Source organism: Drosophila mauritiana, chromosome 3L (genome assembly GCF_004382145.1).
Source record: "Drosophila mauritiana strain mau12 chromosome 3L, ASM438214v1, whole genome shotgun sequence".
NCBI lineage: Eukaryota > Metazoa > Arthropoda > Insecta > Diptera > Drosophilidae > Drosophila > Drosophila mauritiana.
Window position 1 is genome coordinate 18,090,541 of NC_046669.1, and position 19,014 is coordinate 18,109,554.

At 40.8% G+C, this 19,014-nt stretch overlaps 2 protein-coding genes across 2 annotated transcripts; one reads left to right on the top strand and one right to left on the bottom strand.

Moving 5' to 3' along the window:
- Nucleotides 1-11,731: 11,731 nt before the first annotated feature.
- Nucleotides 11,732-13,223, top strand: LOC117139940 (protein terminus-like). The gene has a single exon (XM_033302624.1). It carries the CDS (start codon nucleotides 11,902-11,904, stop codon nucleotides 13,183-13,185), a length of 1,284 nt encoding a protein of 427 aa, XP_033158515.1. The 5' UTR covers nucleotides 11,732-11,901; the 3' UTR covers nucleotides 13,186-13,223.
- A 1,766-nt stretch (nucleotides 13,224-14,989) lies between these two features.
- LOC117141554 (protein terminus) lies at nucleotides 14,990-16,421 on the bottom strand. Its single transcript, XM_033305060.1, has one exon. The coding sequence runs from the start codon at nucleotides 16,286-16,288 to the stop codon at nucleotides 15,005-15,007; it is 1,284 nt and encodes a 427-aa protein (XP_033160951.1). The 5' UTR covers nucleotides 16,289-16,421; the 3' UTR covers nucleotides 14,990-15,004.
- Nucleotides 16,422-19,014: the final 2,593 nt, after the last annotated feature.

Genomic DNA, 19,014 nt, shown 5'->3' on the forward strand with positions numbered 1-19,014 from the left:
TAATATGCAAGTGGATTAAACCATATTTTTGAATATAAAAATTTCAATTGAATTTTTCACGTCGCCCATTCCCATTTAATATTGAAAGGATCTACGACTTGACAACTTAGTTTTCCAACATTCATTTGTCAGCGAACAAACCTGAGACTCTTTGTGAGCCTCGGAGGTATTTTTTCGTGCTGCCCTTGTTGCTGATTTATTTGGATGCGATTGAACTGAAGTCGAGTTAAGAGCTTTTAAGCCAGCGCACTTCGGAGAACAACCTGCCAATATATTGTATTTGCTAGCTGCACTAGCGGCATTAAATCAAGTTTAGGAACTTGGCTTTCTGCCACTTTCCCAGCTTGCGTTTCACCATTGATTTATGCGTTTCAGCGCGCCGGCATAAAGAGTTGGGTCGGAATGGTTTCTGAAATATCCGTTGGGCTGATTCCGTACCTGCAGACTGCAGGCGAAAGGTGAGGAGTGAAAATGTTAACTCAAATATGGAAAAGCAATTCATTGAAGGGAAAAAAATAAATAAATGGCAAGAACGTTTGAGCTTTGAGCTGTTTACTGGGGGATTTGAGAAAGCCATGAGATGGGGAAAAGGAAACGACAGCTTAGCAACTTTCGGAGTGCAAATTTGTGAGAATTTTCCGTGTTTGGTTTGGTTGGTTTATTTTTTCTTTTTTCTTTTTTTTCTTTTCTCCTTGGCATCTGTATCATTATTACTCCTGACTTTGTAAAGCCTCGCCTCCATTGGTCTTTAAATACCTGAATTTCAGCTGGGAGTTTTGACTTCGATTACTTCTTCATCACAGAATATTCTCACTTTAAGTAAAGTCATTTGATTAGTGTGCTGAAAAGGGGCGAACTGCATATTGCAGAAATTTGGTTTAATTAGTTGATTAGTTTGCGTGTTTGAGTGCCTCACCATCACAATCCTGTGGTTTCCCGAAATGCAATTGAAGTATAATTGTGGAAATTGCGGTTTGCTGGCAACTCTTTGATTGTGAAGCTGTTTCGGTTTTCCATTGATCGATTTAACCGGACAATCCAATCTGGACCCCTGCAAAGATGTCAGTGTCAGGGACAAGAGCCTCGAAATCAAAGTCAGACAGGACCAAGGACCAAGAGGGAGCCATCATTGTCATTAGCGTTAACATGGGATATCGCTGGTCAAAACGGTTGAAGCTCCGCTATAGCATGCAATCTGAAACGTGAGCTTTCAAAAATCTCAGTTAACAGCACTGAAAAGAAAGAAACCTTTTTTGGTTTAAATTAGATTTCATATGTTATATATGTACTATTTTATATTTTCCATCCGTAAAGTGTTCCATCTGTAAAGTATATGAGTCTTATTTTCAATTATCTGAATATTAATAAAACATTATGAATTCTAAAAGGCAATTTTTTCTTTAGTGTTGTGGAAAACAGAGCTCTCGGAAAAATCCCTGTGCAAAGTGCAAAACGTGACCCAGAAAGGAGTAAGAGCCTTTTTCGCAGGATCTGTTGCATTTTCGGCTGGATGAGCTTTGTCTGCCCAGCTGGCTGCTTCCGGCCGTAGAATGCAACTCCAACTGGGAATGTTCCACTTTGACCGCCCACCTCCGGCTCCTGTGTCTGCACTTACCATTTCATTATTGCCGTGATTGGATTACGCCGTAAATGCATTTCGCTGTTGTCGTCGGGGCTGGCCGTATACAGAATTATCCTTAAGGTCCTTGCCCGGCCAAATGGTCCTCCTTAGGGCAACTGGTGAACGCCTTAAAACGATACTGCTATCGAAAATTCTTACGGGGATATAGTGGGAAGAGAAATGACCCAATGAAAGGACCAAGATAGGGCTTTAACATAAAGCCATGGTTGGCATAGTTGTTTGAAGTTTAGTATGAAGCATTTGCCATAAAACGAGTCAAGTATACAGGTTTCCTTTTTAAAGCAATCTATAACTTCTTAAAAAATAATTTAAAAATATGGCTATTTCATCTTACTTTCATTATTTTTGTCCAAATTACATTTGTTGCATTTTCTGCCAAACTAAAGTTAAGCCAATTCAAAATGCACCTGGGCAAGACTTCACAACAAATACGAATGCCAAAATTACTGCTAGTTGTCTCAATGTTTTTTCCACGTGCGAGAACTGTTTTTGAAACATTTGGCTGACCTTGGCAACCTTTTGATTTGTACAATCATTAAAAACTTTTGCAACTCGACCCAGGCGAAACCACATTATCAACGAAAACTACGAATGCAGAAGTTTGTATATGGCTACATTTAATATCGACGCCAGGACATACAAAATAGGAAACCGAAATTATTTTACAATTATTTAACCACCAATCTACCCATGTCCATGTGGAATCCAACTGTTGTTCAGGTTTTTATGAGATTCGTACGCAGGTTGCCTTCTGGCTGCTTTTAATGTGAAATATCAACAATGTTTACTCATTAAAGTAAAGTTAAACAAGGAAATTATTTGTAAAGGGGAATGGAATAACAATAAGGAAATTTGTTGATGCAATAAAATGTCTAAATAAAAAAATGAACGAAACAAAAACAGATGTAAACTTATTTTGTGGACATATTAATTGCCCTTACTAAACTTACAAAAAATAAGGTTAAAAGAAACAATTAATTGGTCATAAAAATTCTTCGATTCAAAATATTCCAATTTTTCAAAACCATTAATATTAAAAAAATAATTCTCTTCTTTCGGAATATTGCAGAACATTGAAAAGGGTATGCAACGAGTGGAACTTGAAGAAAATGATTTCAAACGGAAATGTTTTGTTATAACTCCACCTCGAGTTATGACTCCTCCGTCCAGTCAAATGCAAATTTCCATTTAACTTGGGCGCACCAAAGACGCCGTCTAACAACTTTGAGACACTCTGGAGATTCTCGGCATCTGAGGTTGCCATTTTCCGTGCAATTACAGGATGATTGCACGACCAAGAACCAAGACGATGGCGCTGGCGACGCCGACTAACTAAAACTTGTGTAATTGATATGTGTGTGGTGGCAACTTTCTAATGGAACTCCTGCAACGCAGACGCAAGCCAGTCCTGGTGGACAGTGTCGAAAAGTTTGTGGTCTCCGGAAAATGGGGGTCGTGCTCCACACGTGGCTGAAGATTGAAGAGTGAAGTTCGACACAATTTGCCCACTAGATTGTAATTTGTTTTGCGGTGGATGCCATGCCTGCAGATGAAACCCGAAGGTTAAACGCAACACGAGTTGGCAATTACGAAAATTCAATTTAAGGCCAACTAATCGGTTATTCGAGAAAGGATATGTTAGAAAGGATGCGCACAAAAAATGGGAATAACTTCTTTTAGTTGTGTAATACGAGTTTCTAAAACTTTAATTTTTTTTAGAGCGCTGAATTAAGCAATAAATATCGTTTAAAATTAACTGTATTTAATAACGATTAAAAAGAAGCCCAAATAAAAACATTGAACATTGAGGTTATAGTCTTTACACTTTAGTATACATTTAAATTCAGTGCTTATAATTGATTGTTTAGGTTCACATATTTAGGACACGTACGTATTTTCCATGAACTTCCTTATTAATCAAAAGCCTTAAAATAAGTTTTACTACCAAGCTCCGGCGTCGTTTTAATGGCTCCAAAACGCCTGTGACCTTTGACACGGGCATGCATCCCGCGCTGCAGCTCTTCACCCCCGCTCATCCTTTAATCAACCGCCATAATTTTGAATGACATTCCCTCGCATGGAAAATGCACGCTCGTCGCCGTCACACAGGTCCCCCGAAACATTTAAATGCCATTTCAATTACGCGCTCTATCCCAACAGGACCGTCGCCCCCGGAAAAACCCCCCTGCCTCTTAACCCTCTATTATTCGTGGGGCCAAAAGCTTCCGCTTCGTTAGTGCAACGTTTACGCACAAATTAACACGCTGGCAACTGGAACTTTTTGCCATCCAGGACGACTGCGAAACACAAACGGCAAAGGGCTGCAAAACACACAGAGCGACTGAGAGCTGTTGGATAAAAACAAAAAACATAATTTCAATTTTAATGAGCAGCAGCAGCTGGAAATTATTCGGAAAAATTGCGTTAAATAAAAATGCATTTCTATTATATCTTGGAATGCAGCTAGAGCAGCAGACATTCCCCCGCTGAATGGATTTCCACATCACGTTGCATATGTGCCACAGCCAATGGAATGCATTTGCACTAAAAACAGGAGTCCGAAGTGCGCGCCGCAGCCAGTGGAATAAAAAATAACCAGGATACGCATACGTACGGCAAATTGCAGCAGGAGTTGCGCTGCGCTTCGGTTAGAGGCCTCCACAGACACACGCTCAATTTTCAGCACTCATAATTTTCTATTTACCACTCAGTTATGCCAAGAGGCTTATTGGCATTTGAGGCTCCCCTTTTAATGGACGACGCAAGCTCCCCCATTTTCATTTCGCACAAACTGGTTTGGGAAAACGCACATTCCAGGTATAGCGAACTAAAAAGAAAGCACCAAACTTTAGAATACTCTCAGAACACTAAGCTATTTACTAACAAAAGTCTCTAAAAATCTGGCTAATTTAACAAATGGAGATAAGTCATAAATGTCCTGCCTGAACTTAAAAGTACATTTTTCAAAAATCTAATAATAAGTAAAAAAGTTATAATTTAACAATTAAAAACAACTAAAAAAGAGATTGAAATTAGTTACCATATTAACCTATCCTGATTTGATACATTTGTGCTTTCAATTTTAAAATAGAGGCAAAGCACAAATTTCAAGAGATTCAATAAAATATTTTTCGAAATTAAATTCCTCTCTAATCAATCTTCTGCAAATTGGCTTTCGTTGCCCCACATCAATAAATTCGGTAAGTTTAAAAATTTCATAATCAAAATTTTTCAGCCCTAGTAAAGGCACACACACCACGCTTTTCCACTAGCATTTTTCTTCTTCTGCGTGCAACTCCCCAAAGCTTTTTGGCTTAAAATGTTAATTGGACGCTGAAATGTTAAATTAGTAAATGGCAAAGCGGGACAGAAAGGAGGGCGCTGGAAAAAATGCCAGAAAAATGTAAGCCAGGCCCAATCCCACAGCAGTTATGAAAAATGTCAGTTGGATGGCAGGCAGCCAACTTTGTGGCGAAGGGGCAGAATCGAGGGGCAGCCCACTTCCGGTACAGTGGAACTGTGGAGGCGACCCCCCAACTCCCATTTTATTATGCATAAATTATGAAATTACGCAGAAAGTAAATAAAAGGGAACCGCCATTCAGTTTAATGCCGTGTTGGCAGACTCGTCCTTTGTCTAGGCCGGCTTCCACCAAGGATCCGCAGACAGTGATGACAACTTTGCTACCTTTAAAATGAATTTGCAATGCTTCTTTAAAAAATGTATCATTAATTATATGAGGACTTCACCTGAACATTGAAATAATTAATTTCCATTCAAGTTACAGCCAAATTGGAAATCCTACACTCAGTGCACACTTTAAAAATTGTGTTAAAGCCAAATAAAGAAATGAGTTCGCCATCACTGCCCACAGGAATCCCACTTTTTCGGCTTAAAGAAAGAATTATTAAGCCATTTACGTGTCGTCGTTTTAATTTGCATTCTGCAATTTGAACTGTGATTTTGAGAGATGGCTACGTGGGCGAGTTTATATCTTGATTCTAGTGACGGCCAGGGTGACGGTGATTCTGGGCACTTGGTTTAAGCACCTGTCAACCAGTCACCCAGTGCCCAGTACCACCCAGTACCAACTGGTTACCAGGGCTGTGGACTGGTCAAAAGTCATCGAGTGGCTTACTGCTGAATTAAGCGAGCCTTGTCCGGTGGAAATTTAATTGATTGCGGATACGGATACGGAATGCTTGCAGAAACTACATTGCGATGCAATATGAACCATTGGGAAAGGGCGTAAGTTAATTAATGAATGCTCTAGCCTGACTTGTAAAAGCATTAGCAAAAGATGATCTAAGCCAATTTTATTTATTGAAAAACATTTTCTTTTAATTTAATCCAGAGAGAGTATCCTTTTAAATTAAAAGCGTGTATCCCCTAATATTTCGTTTAATAATTATAATAATATAAAGTAAATAATTCTCTTAAAGTGTGTAGCTGTGCCAATTTAATATAACGAAACATTTCATAAATATCATGGCATAACAGCTATATTCAGTAATTTTACAGCTTTTTTCTATAATATCAGTTTTATTCGCGCACAACTTTGTTTTCAGCGAAGCATATTTTATTTCAATATGCTCTCCATTTATGGAGTTAAAGTAAATCAATATTTTTAATATCATACAATGCGCGACGTTAAATTTTATGTTTACAGCAAACAGAATGCGCTTAATGAAAAATTGTATCACTTTAAAGGTATTGTAAAAGGTGCAAATGACAGCGAATACTGAAGGCACAGCAGCATCAATCGAATTTAAATTCAAACAATTCCAACTTGATTCACCATCATCTGTCCAGCTGCTGAGCGTGCAAATCGTAAATGAATTTTACGATTGATCGAATTTTCCAATTTAATGAGCGAATAAAATACACAAAAAGACGGCGAAAGACACGAGAGTAGGATAAATGAAAAAGGCAGCGCACAGGTAAATTGGAAGCCGAGTCTTAGAAGGATTAAAGATTTATTAAGAAATGCATCGGGCTGAAAGCTCGCAGAAGAGGAGGTCGGAAGCCGGATGAAGGAGCTGCGATGCTCAAACAGTGAGCAAATGAAAAGCAACTCAAGATAAAGTAATCAATGCGTTTTTTATGCGAGAAAATTCAAACGAGCAGCTAAAGTGATTTACAATGAGCTAAAAATGATGATGAAGACAAAAAAGATGGTCGGAAAACTAAGACAAGATGTTCAACGTGTCTGAAAATTAATGATTAAAATTCGTTGGTGCTAGAACGAAGGAGAAGAAGTTGGAACAAAAGTTTGTGCAAATGCCAAAGAGATTCCTATAGCCGTTCAAGGTATCCACACTTTTGCTTAAAGAGATATTCAACTGCAGCGAAAGTTCTGCAGATGCATCAGAGATGTGCATGAAAACAACCATCTGCAAAATAATTAAACACCCAACCATAAGTGCAGACAACTTTATCAGCTAAGCAACAAACGGAGAACAATGAAAACACTCTGGCAGATGCTCAGCAACTCATACGAAATGCATTTCAATTAAACGCAATAAATTAAATATATATATCCAGCACATACCACCATCTAGCCATATGCCTGCACCAGTAACTTGACCCCCAAAATGTTGCATAATTAATTAGCCAAGCATGTGGCGAGAAAACAAGGTCACCACCAGATTGCATTTTGTTTACAAAGACAGCAAATTATGCAGAAAATAAGATGCAAGCAGAAGTTGCAAATAGTTTTTCAATAGCGAGGGTCGGATATATAGCACCCTTAAGACACACAGTTAAAATTCTGCAGAAATACATTTTGAACATAATTTTCTAAGAACAAAATTTTTTAATGAATTTAGTTTTTATATATAATAAGAAGATATTATTCAAGAATTATTGACATAAAATTAACACACATATTCAAATCTCTTGTTCTTATGGATTTGTAATTTAAGATCCAATACAATTGATTACCTATAATTTAAAAAATATATATATATCTTTATATCTTAAAGTTGAGTTCTAAAGAATCTGTATTGGGTGAACTTTTCAGCTGAGCACTTGCCATTCCAGCACACACACGCTAATGCCCCTTAAATCCACCCACGCGACTTGCTTACAAAGCGCTCGAGTGCGCCAAAGAGTTGTGAACGGCAGTTTCGTAGTGAATGGCAAACCCACAAGTGGTATCTCATCGGTATCCGTATCCGCATCCATCTAATGACATCCAGCAGCTGTCAAACAAGGATGATGAGTGCGAGTGACTCAATCTTTGACTGGCAGCCAACTGGGTTCTAAAGCATTTTAATTGCTGTCTCAACGGGCGATGCTGGCTCAGCCTTAGCCTGTGCTCCCCAGCTTTATTCTCGATGCAGGCGGGAATGAAAGGGCATAAATATGTTGACCTTGCACTCAGTCAGCTAGAAAGTGAAAGGCTAGGGAGCTGAAAGGCTGAAAGGACGGGCGAATTTGCATAATTTGTATGCAGCGGGGCGGCGATGCAAATGCACTCAAGCGTGGAATTTAGTTGTTAGCAGAACTTGCTGACAAATTGTGGCCCAGTCGACACCTCAAATCCCCAGATCCGCCCACAGATTTAGCCCTACTCCGCACCCTCCCCTTGCCACTTCACCTCTGTGCGTCTGTGCGACGTCTGTGGAAATTTGTAGCCAAAAGGACGAAGGAGGCCAAAGAACGGCGACGACGCTGTTGACGACTTTTGCCATTGAGACAGCCAAAGTTTTTATGGCAATTTTCATCAGAGCCAGACACTTGAAGTGAGCTCCGTGCATTTTTTTTTTGTTGGCTGCATGAATATGCTGATTTTAACATAAATTGCAACCGAGTTACACACTTCTTGCCCTCGCATTTCCCCTATAGGCCCGCTCTGAATAAAGTGGAAAAGTTTTCTGGAAAAAAACACGATGTGAAATAAAAATGGGACAACTTAAAATTGGAACTTTTAACTGAGGTTAAGCGCTAGAATAATTAATTTTCCACAACTAGTGAAGTGTTTTTAATCAATGCCTAACTTAGAAATTTTAAGAATATAAACTTCGAAAATCTAGTGACTCTCTGGTGCATCCCGCTTAAGAATCGGAATTTACCATAAATAGGGTTACTTAAAATATAGGAAATCCTTTTTTGCACCAAGTTCAAGAGAAGACAAAAGTTTGGAATTCCAAGAAACCCGCCTTTAAAATCTTATAAGAGTTTTCCTTCATCAAGTTTCTATAGAAGTGAATTTACAAAGATGTATTTCTGTGAAATGAATCTTTTAAATACAAGCTACGGTAGATTTCAAAGGAAATGTGTTGCAGTTCAGAAATGTAGGTTATAAAATGAAAGCTATTATTTAATTAAAATATGCCCCAATAGATAAAATAATTTTAAGGTTGCTTCTGTATATTACCTACCTGACCTAAGCAAATATTCACAATTCAAATATTCTAGAAATTTGACTCAACAGTTTATAACTCAATTAGCAAAATTCATGGCATAGCCACACGAATTTGTCTCTCCTCCTGTGAAAATGGGTGAAAGTGTTGCGAAGAAAGCAAACTATCAAAAGCTCAATATGTGTGCAGGACACTCGATTCGGATCCTGTCCTTAGTGAGCTCTAAAACGGAGCAGGGCAAGATAAAAAAGATGAGTAAATCTCGCAAAATGTCAACACACTGACATGGAGATGGCGAAGGAGGAGCAGGAAGACACACGGAATGCACAGATTTCATCCAGCTCAATTTTGCAGGATTTGCCGAGTCGCCAGGACCTCAAACTCGAGCCCCGCCAGGTGTCCTGGCGCATCCATTAGACGACCCTCGTCTGAGCTTTTAAGCAGCGTGCCCAGAAGGCTTTCACTGGACGAGGAGCGAGTATGAAAGCATGAGGATGCACTGGCCAGGCTGCAGGTTGAAATTTGTATGACCCGGATACGCATGGTGTGAGTCCGGGTCGATATATGTATACGGAATAGATGCACAGGCGAGTATATGTATGTGGACTCCGTCATTTATCCGATGTGCATCCGGGTGTCCGGTTGATTGCTCGACTGGCATTTCGCTTTCGGTTTCACACTCTGCAGGGCAAACAACATTTTTACAGTCGGTCTTTGATTTGATTTTGAGTGTTAACCTGATGGATGCGGATGGGTGTCTGCCCCGCTGCGATGGCATCGGTGTCAGTTGAAGTCACCACTCCGGTTGCAACTTTGCGGCCATTTTTATTTGCCAGTGGCAATCCATTTCGCCATACTTCCTTCAGCCTCACTGCATTTTGGCCACCAACTCAGACGGGTGCAGCAGCCCCCCGTTCTGCATCAGACTTAATTAAGTTTTTGTCCTGACTGCTCTGTGGCACTGTTTACATGCCAGCCAAATGCCCAAGCTGCAAAAAATAAACACACAAATAGAAAAATAGGAAAGCAAATAAAAGCTGAAAAGCTGACAATGCGCCACAAAGTACAAAAGAGATTTATAGGGTGCTCTTAGAAGTTTCAAAACATCGTATTTCCATCAGAAAATATTTTGACAACAGAAGACCTTTTAATTCCAATAAACTAATGAACAATGAAATAAATCACTACATAAAAACTAATTATTTTAATAATTTATGGAATTATGTAATTTGTTGTTATATTATATAGCTATATACCTTTTTGAACTTTCAACCCAAACTTTTTTGTTTTCTGTATTCGCTGCTATTTTAATAACATAATTTTGAAAAATACTACATTACTTCTGACCCTATAAACTTTCTATTTTGGACTTTCAACCTTAAAATTGTTGTTTTCTGAATTCCCTGGAGTCCAATTTTCATTAAATGCAATCCAGTAGTAGAAGAGCATTGAAAACAAATTAGTTTCAAAGAAAACTAATTGGTATTTACTCAGTGATATTTGAGCAAAATAACTTTGAATGACAATTGTATTTCAATCAAATACAATGTATTCTATATCTCTCTATTAAAGTTAATTTAGCTTCCATTGACATTATTCTCTCTTGATTGAAATAAAACAGAGGTTTCCATGACTGCCAGCCATTAATATGACTCTATATATGTATGCATTACAACTTCAGTGCAATGAAAGCTAGATAAACGAACAGGGAACAAGTAAAACTCGGTTAAATAATTATTGTCCACTGTCCACTTGAAGCACCTTCTAATTGCCATTGTTAATTTGCAAGCATTTTTCACTGGGAAGCGGCTTTAAATAGCACTGAGTGCGGAAAACTCTGGGAGGAGGTAACTGCACCCGAAACCGAAACCAAAACCTAAGCCAAGCCGGACAATGAAGCGTGAAAAGCGGAAACGGAAATTAAGCGACTGCAGTGCATCTGGCTCCAGAGTCCAGATCCCGTGGATCCAGGACATCGCCGTCGCCATTGTCGCGTCACTTGCCACGAGGCGGCCATTGTCCAGTGTCCTCTTTCTCCACTGGCCATTGTGCACTTGGTTTTACAGCGGAGACTACGGCCACGATGCCATGGCTCAAAACGGTGGCAGTGGGAGGCTCCACCGTACGGTGCGCCCTGCGTTTGACTGCTGCAAATTGCACGCGGTGGCGCCGTTTGTTTACTCTCTCTCTCTGTTGGTTGATCTTTTTGCCTTCGGTCACTTTGGTGAGTTGAAGGGGCTTTTTTCAGAGGCAGCTTTAACTAGTTAAAATTAATGAATAGGGACAAATGCATATATAGAAAGAACTAATTTGAAAGGCACGAAGCTTGGCCTGTCAGTTATTTAAAATGGGTAAGCTTGACATATTCTTATTCGTATATTTCTGGTGCAATAGGACTGGGCTCTATATTTCTTTGTAAATAGTTAATAATGACAGAATTTGCAGCATATGTCACTGCCATAAATGGATTTAATGAACTCGGTGTGTATTATGAGATTTGCTGGAATTGCACATAGTTTGCCTGGTTTTGAAATGTTGCTGCAATAAGGAACATATTGCGAGGTTCCCTAATCACTCTATAAACTTCATGAAAGTTCTTAAAGAACCATAAATAGATCAGGAATTAGGTAAATCCCTAAGCAGATGTTATCTACCAAGGGATATACCTGCTTCAGGTAAACTCGCAGACTACCTGTTACCTCCTTCTTCAATTTGCATATAATGCAGGTCGACGAAGAGAAAGATATCAGTCAGCAACTGAATCTTGTCATTGACACATCTCAGTGCTTCCAGAGCAATCTAAAATATCAATCATCTATTTCTGCCTGAAATCGGTCAATCGTGCCACAGAGCTATATCCACCTTCGACTCCAAAGTTTCCATACCTCAATCATGTTCGACGAGTTCATCTCCAGCTTCGTTTTTACCAACGAGGAGACCACGCAGACCTTCCACCACCAGTGGTTTTCCCAGGGCCAGTTGCACGAATGCGCCACCTGCTACAGCTCCATCGACGCAGATGAGCCGCCCTCCCAGCATTGGCTGCGAGGAGGAGAAGCATCACAGGGCCTGCAGCTCACCAAACAACAACAGGCCGTCCTGGACATCATCGAGTCCCGCCAGATCGAGACTTTCTTCTTCTGCGACGAGAGCTCCAAGGACAAGCTAGAACACTTCATGGGCGAGACCTGTGCGAGGGGAATCCCCGAGCTTCTCCGTTGGATGTTCCAGAACAACACCGTGGCCGTGGAGTTCAATCTGGCCTGTTACGTGAACGCCATGGACCAGGTGCTGATCTTCCAGAGCGGCTCGCTGAGGGTGGACCACCATTACGACGTAGATGAATCCGTAGGCGTGGTTTACGAGATGCTGATGCAGAGGATCGAAAACTACCTCAGCAGCAGCAGCGAGTACGGGATGGCAGAGTGCAGCATCACCAGGTTAAAGGTTCAGGTGAAGAGGATTAGGGTGGAGGCGGAGGGCCAATCAGCGGACTCGTCCTTCTTCGCCCTACCCCTGCAGCTTCAGGAGGAGGAGGGGCTGACCGCCACTACCGGCTGCTCCACCAGCGAGTCAGAGCTTGCCAGCCTGCGCTCCGCCTACCTGAAGCACTTCCGCGAGTGCAACGGCTACTTCCCGCCCAACATGCGCGTCAATCTCTACGGACTGCAGCAGTGCAAGACCACCAAGGAGCTGTATGTGGTGCCCTACCATATCAGCGAAACTCTCCAGCAGCTGCCCAACAAGAACTTCCTCATCCTGAACAATATCATGGGCCAATTCCAGCGGCTCCACGAGCTCTCCACCCCCGTCAATTCCATCGAAAGAGATCAGACCAGCTCGCCGCTAAAGGACCTCCACTGCCGGAGGTGTCGCACCAAGTTCTCTCGACGCAGCAAACTGCACATCCACCAGAAGCTGCGCTGTGGCCAGGACTTCTCCGTGGACAGCATGCACGCGGACATCGTGGAGATCTACGAGCAGTGCCTTCCCATCTCGAGGAGCGTCTTCCAGCACGCCTGCTACGGCATCACGAAGCCCAAGACCATCATGCGGAAGGGTCAGTTTGTGCCCATCGAGTGCGACTGGCGCAGCGAGAGCTCCGTGAAGGTGCAGCACGGCCCATGTGTCGTCATCAGCAACGCCCAGCATAGTAGTCCTTGTAAATTTTATTAAATAAACGATAACTTTTAAGCTCCAACTTAATTCTTTCATTTTACCAGAGGGCAAATTAATGAAAATATTCCTAAATATCAGTAGTAGCTGTTGCAATAATGGCTAACAACTTTTAATAATAGGTGGAAATCTAATCCGAAGGTAATAATAAATAATCCGATTAAGTCGATATGGGAGTTACAGTGGGCGATTATTTATTTATTATTGATTGCCAGCACCTTTTGCGTTGGCGTTAGCAACAAAAGACAATAATCTTGAATCTGCATGCTACAATCTGATGATTTTCGGAATTGACGAATGTACGTTAAATCTAATGAACTCCTTGAACATATGCATGTTTGCATGTCACTTAACACAGAGGTTTTAACTAAATATTCGATCAGAAACAGAAGGTTTGGAAATGATTCGATTAGGTTTAGATTAATTACAGAAACTATAGAAATACAATTTGGAAAGTTAAAAACAAAACATATCGAAAGACACTTCTAATTCAATGGTTATATTATAAACATAAGTGGGAGTGGACGAGAAAGTTCGAAACAATGGCATGGCAAAAATTAATAACATGAATAAACTTTTTAAATATTTGTGTTTAAACTCAACTTTCAAGCTTTTATAGCTAGCTCATGAGATGGAGGACTTCATACGGACGGACACAAGGACATGGCCCAATATATAGTTTATTGGGTCGGAAAGGGCCCCTTCTACCTGCTCCTTTTGCTTTACAATAAGTATAACAAGGTATCATTTTCCGAAGATCGCACACTCAAACTATAGTGTACAAATATAAGATATAAATGCCCAAGCACACGGCGGAGAGAGTGAAGGGTTGGCTCCTGTACTTGACTTACAGGCATTACTGAAATACTATGGCAATTAATGGCCATTTTAATCATGTATTATTGGATATTTTATTAAAATTGCATTTAAGATTATAAGGTCTCTTAAAATTATTTAAAGCTCGCTTAACAGTTTTAAATTTGCTTTTAAAAACTGTAACTTTTAAGAATTTGTAAATAATCAAGGTTTTAGCATTAAGGTAGTAGAATAATGTTTAAATAAGTATTGAATGCAAATTTTATAATTAAATAATATAATATATTAAATATATAAAAAATACAGTATTAGAATTAAATAATAATAATAATCAAATAATAATATTATAATTAAATAATAATTAAATTATAACTAATTTCAAGAAGAACTCTAACGCTAATCTCTTTTAAAAAGAAGTGCACTATATTGGCTTATTCTAAAAAGTTTCATTATTTGTTTGACCATTTTGAACCGACATCCATAAAAAACACGACCACAAGCCCTAAAAACCGGCCAAGCCGCTCACATTGTTTAAAAATGTTTTATTAATTTTTTATTAAATTTTGTATAATATTTGTCAAATATCTCAAAACATTTTTTGAAAGTCTTCCTCAGAAACCCTTTGGCTAACTTATTCGACTATAGCGTTTCCTATTGTTTCAACATCTGGCACACCTTTCTGATATCAAAGGCATTCTATTCTAATGCTTATTCTAATGCCTTTGTCGGTATGCTATTGTGGAACGAGTTTTATTAAGGTATTTTGGTACCAAATTTGGGGTCAGGATTCGGGAATGTGTGTGCGATTTTTATGCAGTTTGAGGGCGGTTCATCTCTCTTCCGACTGGGTTTGAATTTGTATATTATACGGAGACATTTTTACGATAAGCAAGTATCGTAGATGAAAACTGGACTAACAGGTATACAAATATTGGTAATTAATTCAACGAATAGTGAATAAAAACAGAAATATTATGTAGGGAGCTTAAAAGTTATCGTTTATTTAATAAAATTTACAGGGACTACTGTGCTGGGCGTTGCTGATGACGACACACGGGCCGTGCTGCACCTTCACGGAGCTCTCGCTGCGCCAGTCGCACTCGATGGGCACAAACTGACCCTTCCGCATGATGGTCTTGGGCTTCGTGATGCCGTAGCAGGCGTGCTGGAAGACGCTCCTCGAGATGGGAAGGCACTGCTCGTAGATCTCCACGATGTCCGCATGCATGCTGTCCACGGAGAAGTCCTGGCCACAGCGCAGCTTCTGGTGGATGTGAAGTTTGCTGCGTCGAGAGAACTTGGTGCGACACCTCCGGCAGTGGAGGTCCTTTAGCGGCGAGCTGGTCTGATCTCTTTCGATAGAATTGACGGGGGTGGAGAGTTCGTGGAGCCGCTGGAATTGGCCCATGATATTGTTCAGGATGAGGAAGTTCTTGTTGGGCAGCTGCTGGAGAGTTTCGCTGATATGGTAGGGCACCACATACAGCTCCTTGGTGGTCTTGCACTGCTGCAGTCCGTAGAGATTGACGCGCATGTTGGGCGGGAAGTAGCCGTTGCACTCGCGGAAGTGCTTCAGGTAGGCGGAGCGCAGGCTGGCAAGCTCTGACTCGCTGGTGGAGCAGCCGGTAGTGGCGGTCAGCCCCTCCTCCTCCTGAAGCTGCAGGGGTAGGGCGAAGAAGGACGAGTCCGCTGATTGGCCCTCCGCCTCCACCCTAATCCTCTTCACCTGAACCTTTAACCTGGTGATGCTGCACTCTGCCATCCCGTACTCGCTGCTGCAGCTGAGGTAGTTTTCGATCCTCTGCATCAGCATCTCGTAAACCACGCCTACGGATTCATCTACGTCGTAGTGGTGGTCCACCCTCAGCGAGCCGCTCTGGAAGATCAGCACCTGGTCCATGGCGTTCACGTAACAGGCCAGATTGAACTCCACGGCCACGGTGTTGTTCTGGAACATCCAACGGAGAAGATCGGGGATTCCCCTCGCACAGGTCTCGCCCATGAAGTGTTCCAGCTTGTCTTTGGAGCTCTCGTCGCAGAAGAAGAAAGTCTCGATCCGGCGGGCCTCGATGATGTCCAGTACGGCCTGCTGTTGTTTGGTGAGCTGCAGGCCCTGTGATGCTTCTCCTCCTCGCAGCCAATGCTGGGAGGGCGGCTCATCTGCGTCGATGGAGCTGTAGCAGGTGGCGCATTCGTGCAACTGGCCCTGGGAAAACCACTGGTGGTGGAAGGTCTGCGTGGTCTCCTCGTTGGTAAAAACGAAGCTGGAGATGAACTCGTCGAACATGATTGAGATATGAAATCTTTGGATTCGGAACTGGAGGATATTTGAAGCAGAAATAGATTATTACACTTTTAGATTGCTCCGGAAGCACTGAGATGTGTCTATGACAAGATTCAGTTGCTGACTGATATCCTTCTCTTCGTTGACCTGGCTTATATGCAAACTAGCACTACAGGGTAACAGGTAGACAGTGCAGGTACATTTATCCTTTGGTGTGACAACATCTGCATGTGGATTTTCCCCTCACCTAATTCGTCATATAATTATGAGAATTTAAGTTGTGCTTATAATTGAGTATAACAGCAGCTGCGCGGTCATAAAGTTTTATTAGGTAGAGGTGTAAAAGGTATAATCTGTTTTAAAAATTATAGGTTTTCCAGGCAGATACATATTCAATAATCTTAAATAGAGATGAGATAGGTCTCGCCTGCATAGTCAGATGCTAACATTCTGAAACAAAATTATAAGATTGTCATAGAATGTAACTATTTAATATCTTCGCTAGCACATAATTATCGTAGCCACTTTATTTAGGGTGTTGATACTATCTAATATTGATGCGAATTGGTACTGATCAAATTAGCATTGGATTGAAACGAATCAATAACGCTTTAGTGCGCTTTTACTTTTTTAATTGACAGAGTGACTTCCCCAATAATTTGTGAATAATTTTAGCTTTTCCCTCTCAGCTTTTCCATGAAAAAAGCACAGCCAAAAAAAGTTAAACAAAAACCTTTTCTCGAATTTTTAACACATCGCACCGCAAGCCGCTTATTGCGGTTTTATTCGCAAAGAGCCAAAAAAAAAGAACCCAGATATACGGAATAATCAAAAACCTGATGAAATAACTTTCTAAGTAGCCAACGCGTTGAATGGGAGTGAAATTGAAGAAAATATTTCGTTAAAAGGTTTTTAGGGAATAATTGTTAATTAGACGTTTACGCTAAATAATTTTTAATTTAATATAAATGTAGAGGCATGGGACATAATATAACCCGACAAAATGTATTCCTGGATTAGGCAGACAATAGCTGACAGTTAAAAAGTAACTTTTAGTAATACCTTGAAAGTAGAAAGTTTGATAGAGACAAAGAATTTAAAATCTTAAAGAAGCGTTGCAGGACAACATTTACTATATCAGCTAAGCAACAGAATACATTTCCCCAAGGGCCAAACTCAAGTGTCACAACACGTAAGTCAACACGTGAAAATTGGATTATTAGAACGGCGCGTGAGTACACAGGACACAATGCCAGACGAGGGATCCTGCAAATTGGTCTGCAAGTACTCCAGGACGACGACCGATGTCGATTGGATAACCAACGAGGCACAAAACAAGCGTCCCAGGAATGTGGTGCCATTTGAAATTCAGCACGGAGCCAGAAGTCCAGGACTCCCAGGATAGGAATGCGTTTCAAGGGGCATCCATAATTCAGTGAGCAGTGCACTATAGGCTGAATGGTTCATTTTTGTGGCCAAAAAGCCATTTTTCAAAAGTGCGTAATACTAAGTTTTTATTACGCCATTATGTTAGTATAAGATTAGACTTTAGTGTTGCGTACCAGAAATTTAAAAAAAAACCAGCACGGTTAAGATATCAGCAGTTTAAAACAGCTTTTCGGAGTGCCGTGCGCACAATCGATTGTTTACAAAGAACTTAATAAAAATAAACAAAAAAACGTTTTTATTAAACCAGTGATAATGGGATCGAAAGGGACTGTTTTGTACTATGTGTTTGTGATTTTAAATTGTTGAATTTCTTGTGGCTGTCCCTGTAGTTGAGTGTTGTAAATTGCTCTTTTGGGTGTATTAGCTGAAACAATAACTAATGTTTAACTAGAGATTTAAACATGAACTTCACCTAACTTCACTATTATATATATACTGTATTGTAGATAATGCAATTGAATGTAATCTTAAACTGCACTTTTGCACTTCCCGTACGGTCCCGTAGTCGGTCCCGTACTCGGTCCCGTACTCGGTCCCGTACTCGATCCCGTACTTGATCCCGTATTCGGTCCCGTACTCGATCCCGTAGTCGGTCCCGTACTCAGTTCCGTAGTCGGTCCCGTAGTTGGTCCCGCAGTCGGTCCCGCAGTCTGTCCCGTTCTCAGTCCCGCTCTTTGTGCTGATCTCTGCCCCGCTCTCTGTCAATTAGACTCTAAATCATTACAAAGTTTATGTTTTTGGGTTCATATTAACCAAGTTGTAAGGGCAAAAAACGCCCAACCAACTTGCGACCAGGCATTGGTCACTGTTTTGATAGCCCAGACGGCAATCGGCAGGACAGCAAGTGCATGATATGGTCGGTCACGCAGGACTAAAGCTTTAAAGCCATTTCTCACAACGCAAATCGATTTCACTTTCTCGGTTATGTTTTGGCTATAAATTACAAAACGAAATGACATGGCGTCCCTCGTCAAAATCGCCGGCCAAACCTACGTATATAAATCATACGCAATTTACGCGGGGCCATTTTTTGCACTTTGTGTGGGACTCATTATAGCCGACACGCCCCAATCCCAAAGCCTTGTAATAATAATTCAGATACGGCGGCACATTAGTTCCGCCATTCTGAGCAGCCAGTGTACAATAAACGATGGACCAACAGGTTGTGACAAGTGGATTTGGTCGAGACCGGAGGCTAGTACACTTCATAAATGTCGGCGAAACGTCGCACCTGAAAAAAAATTTACACTATTTATTTCAGCCGTGGTAATAATATGTTG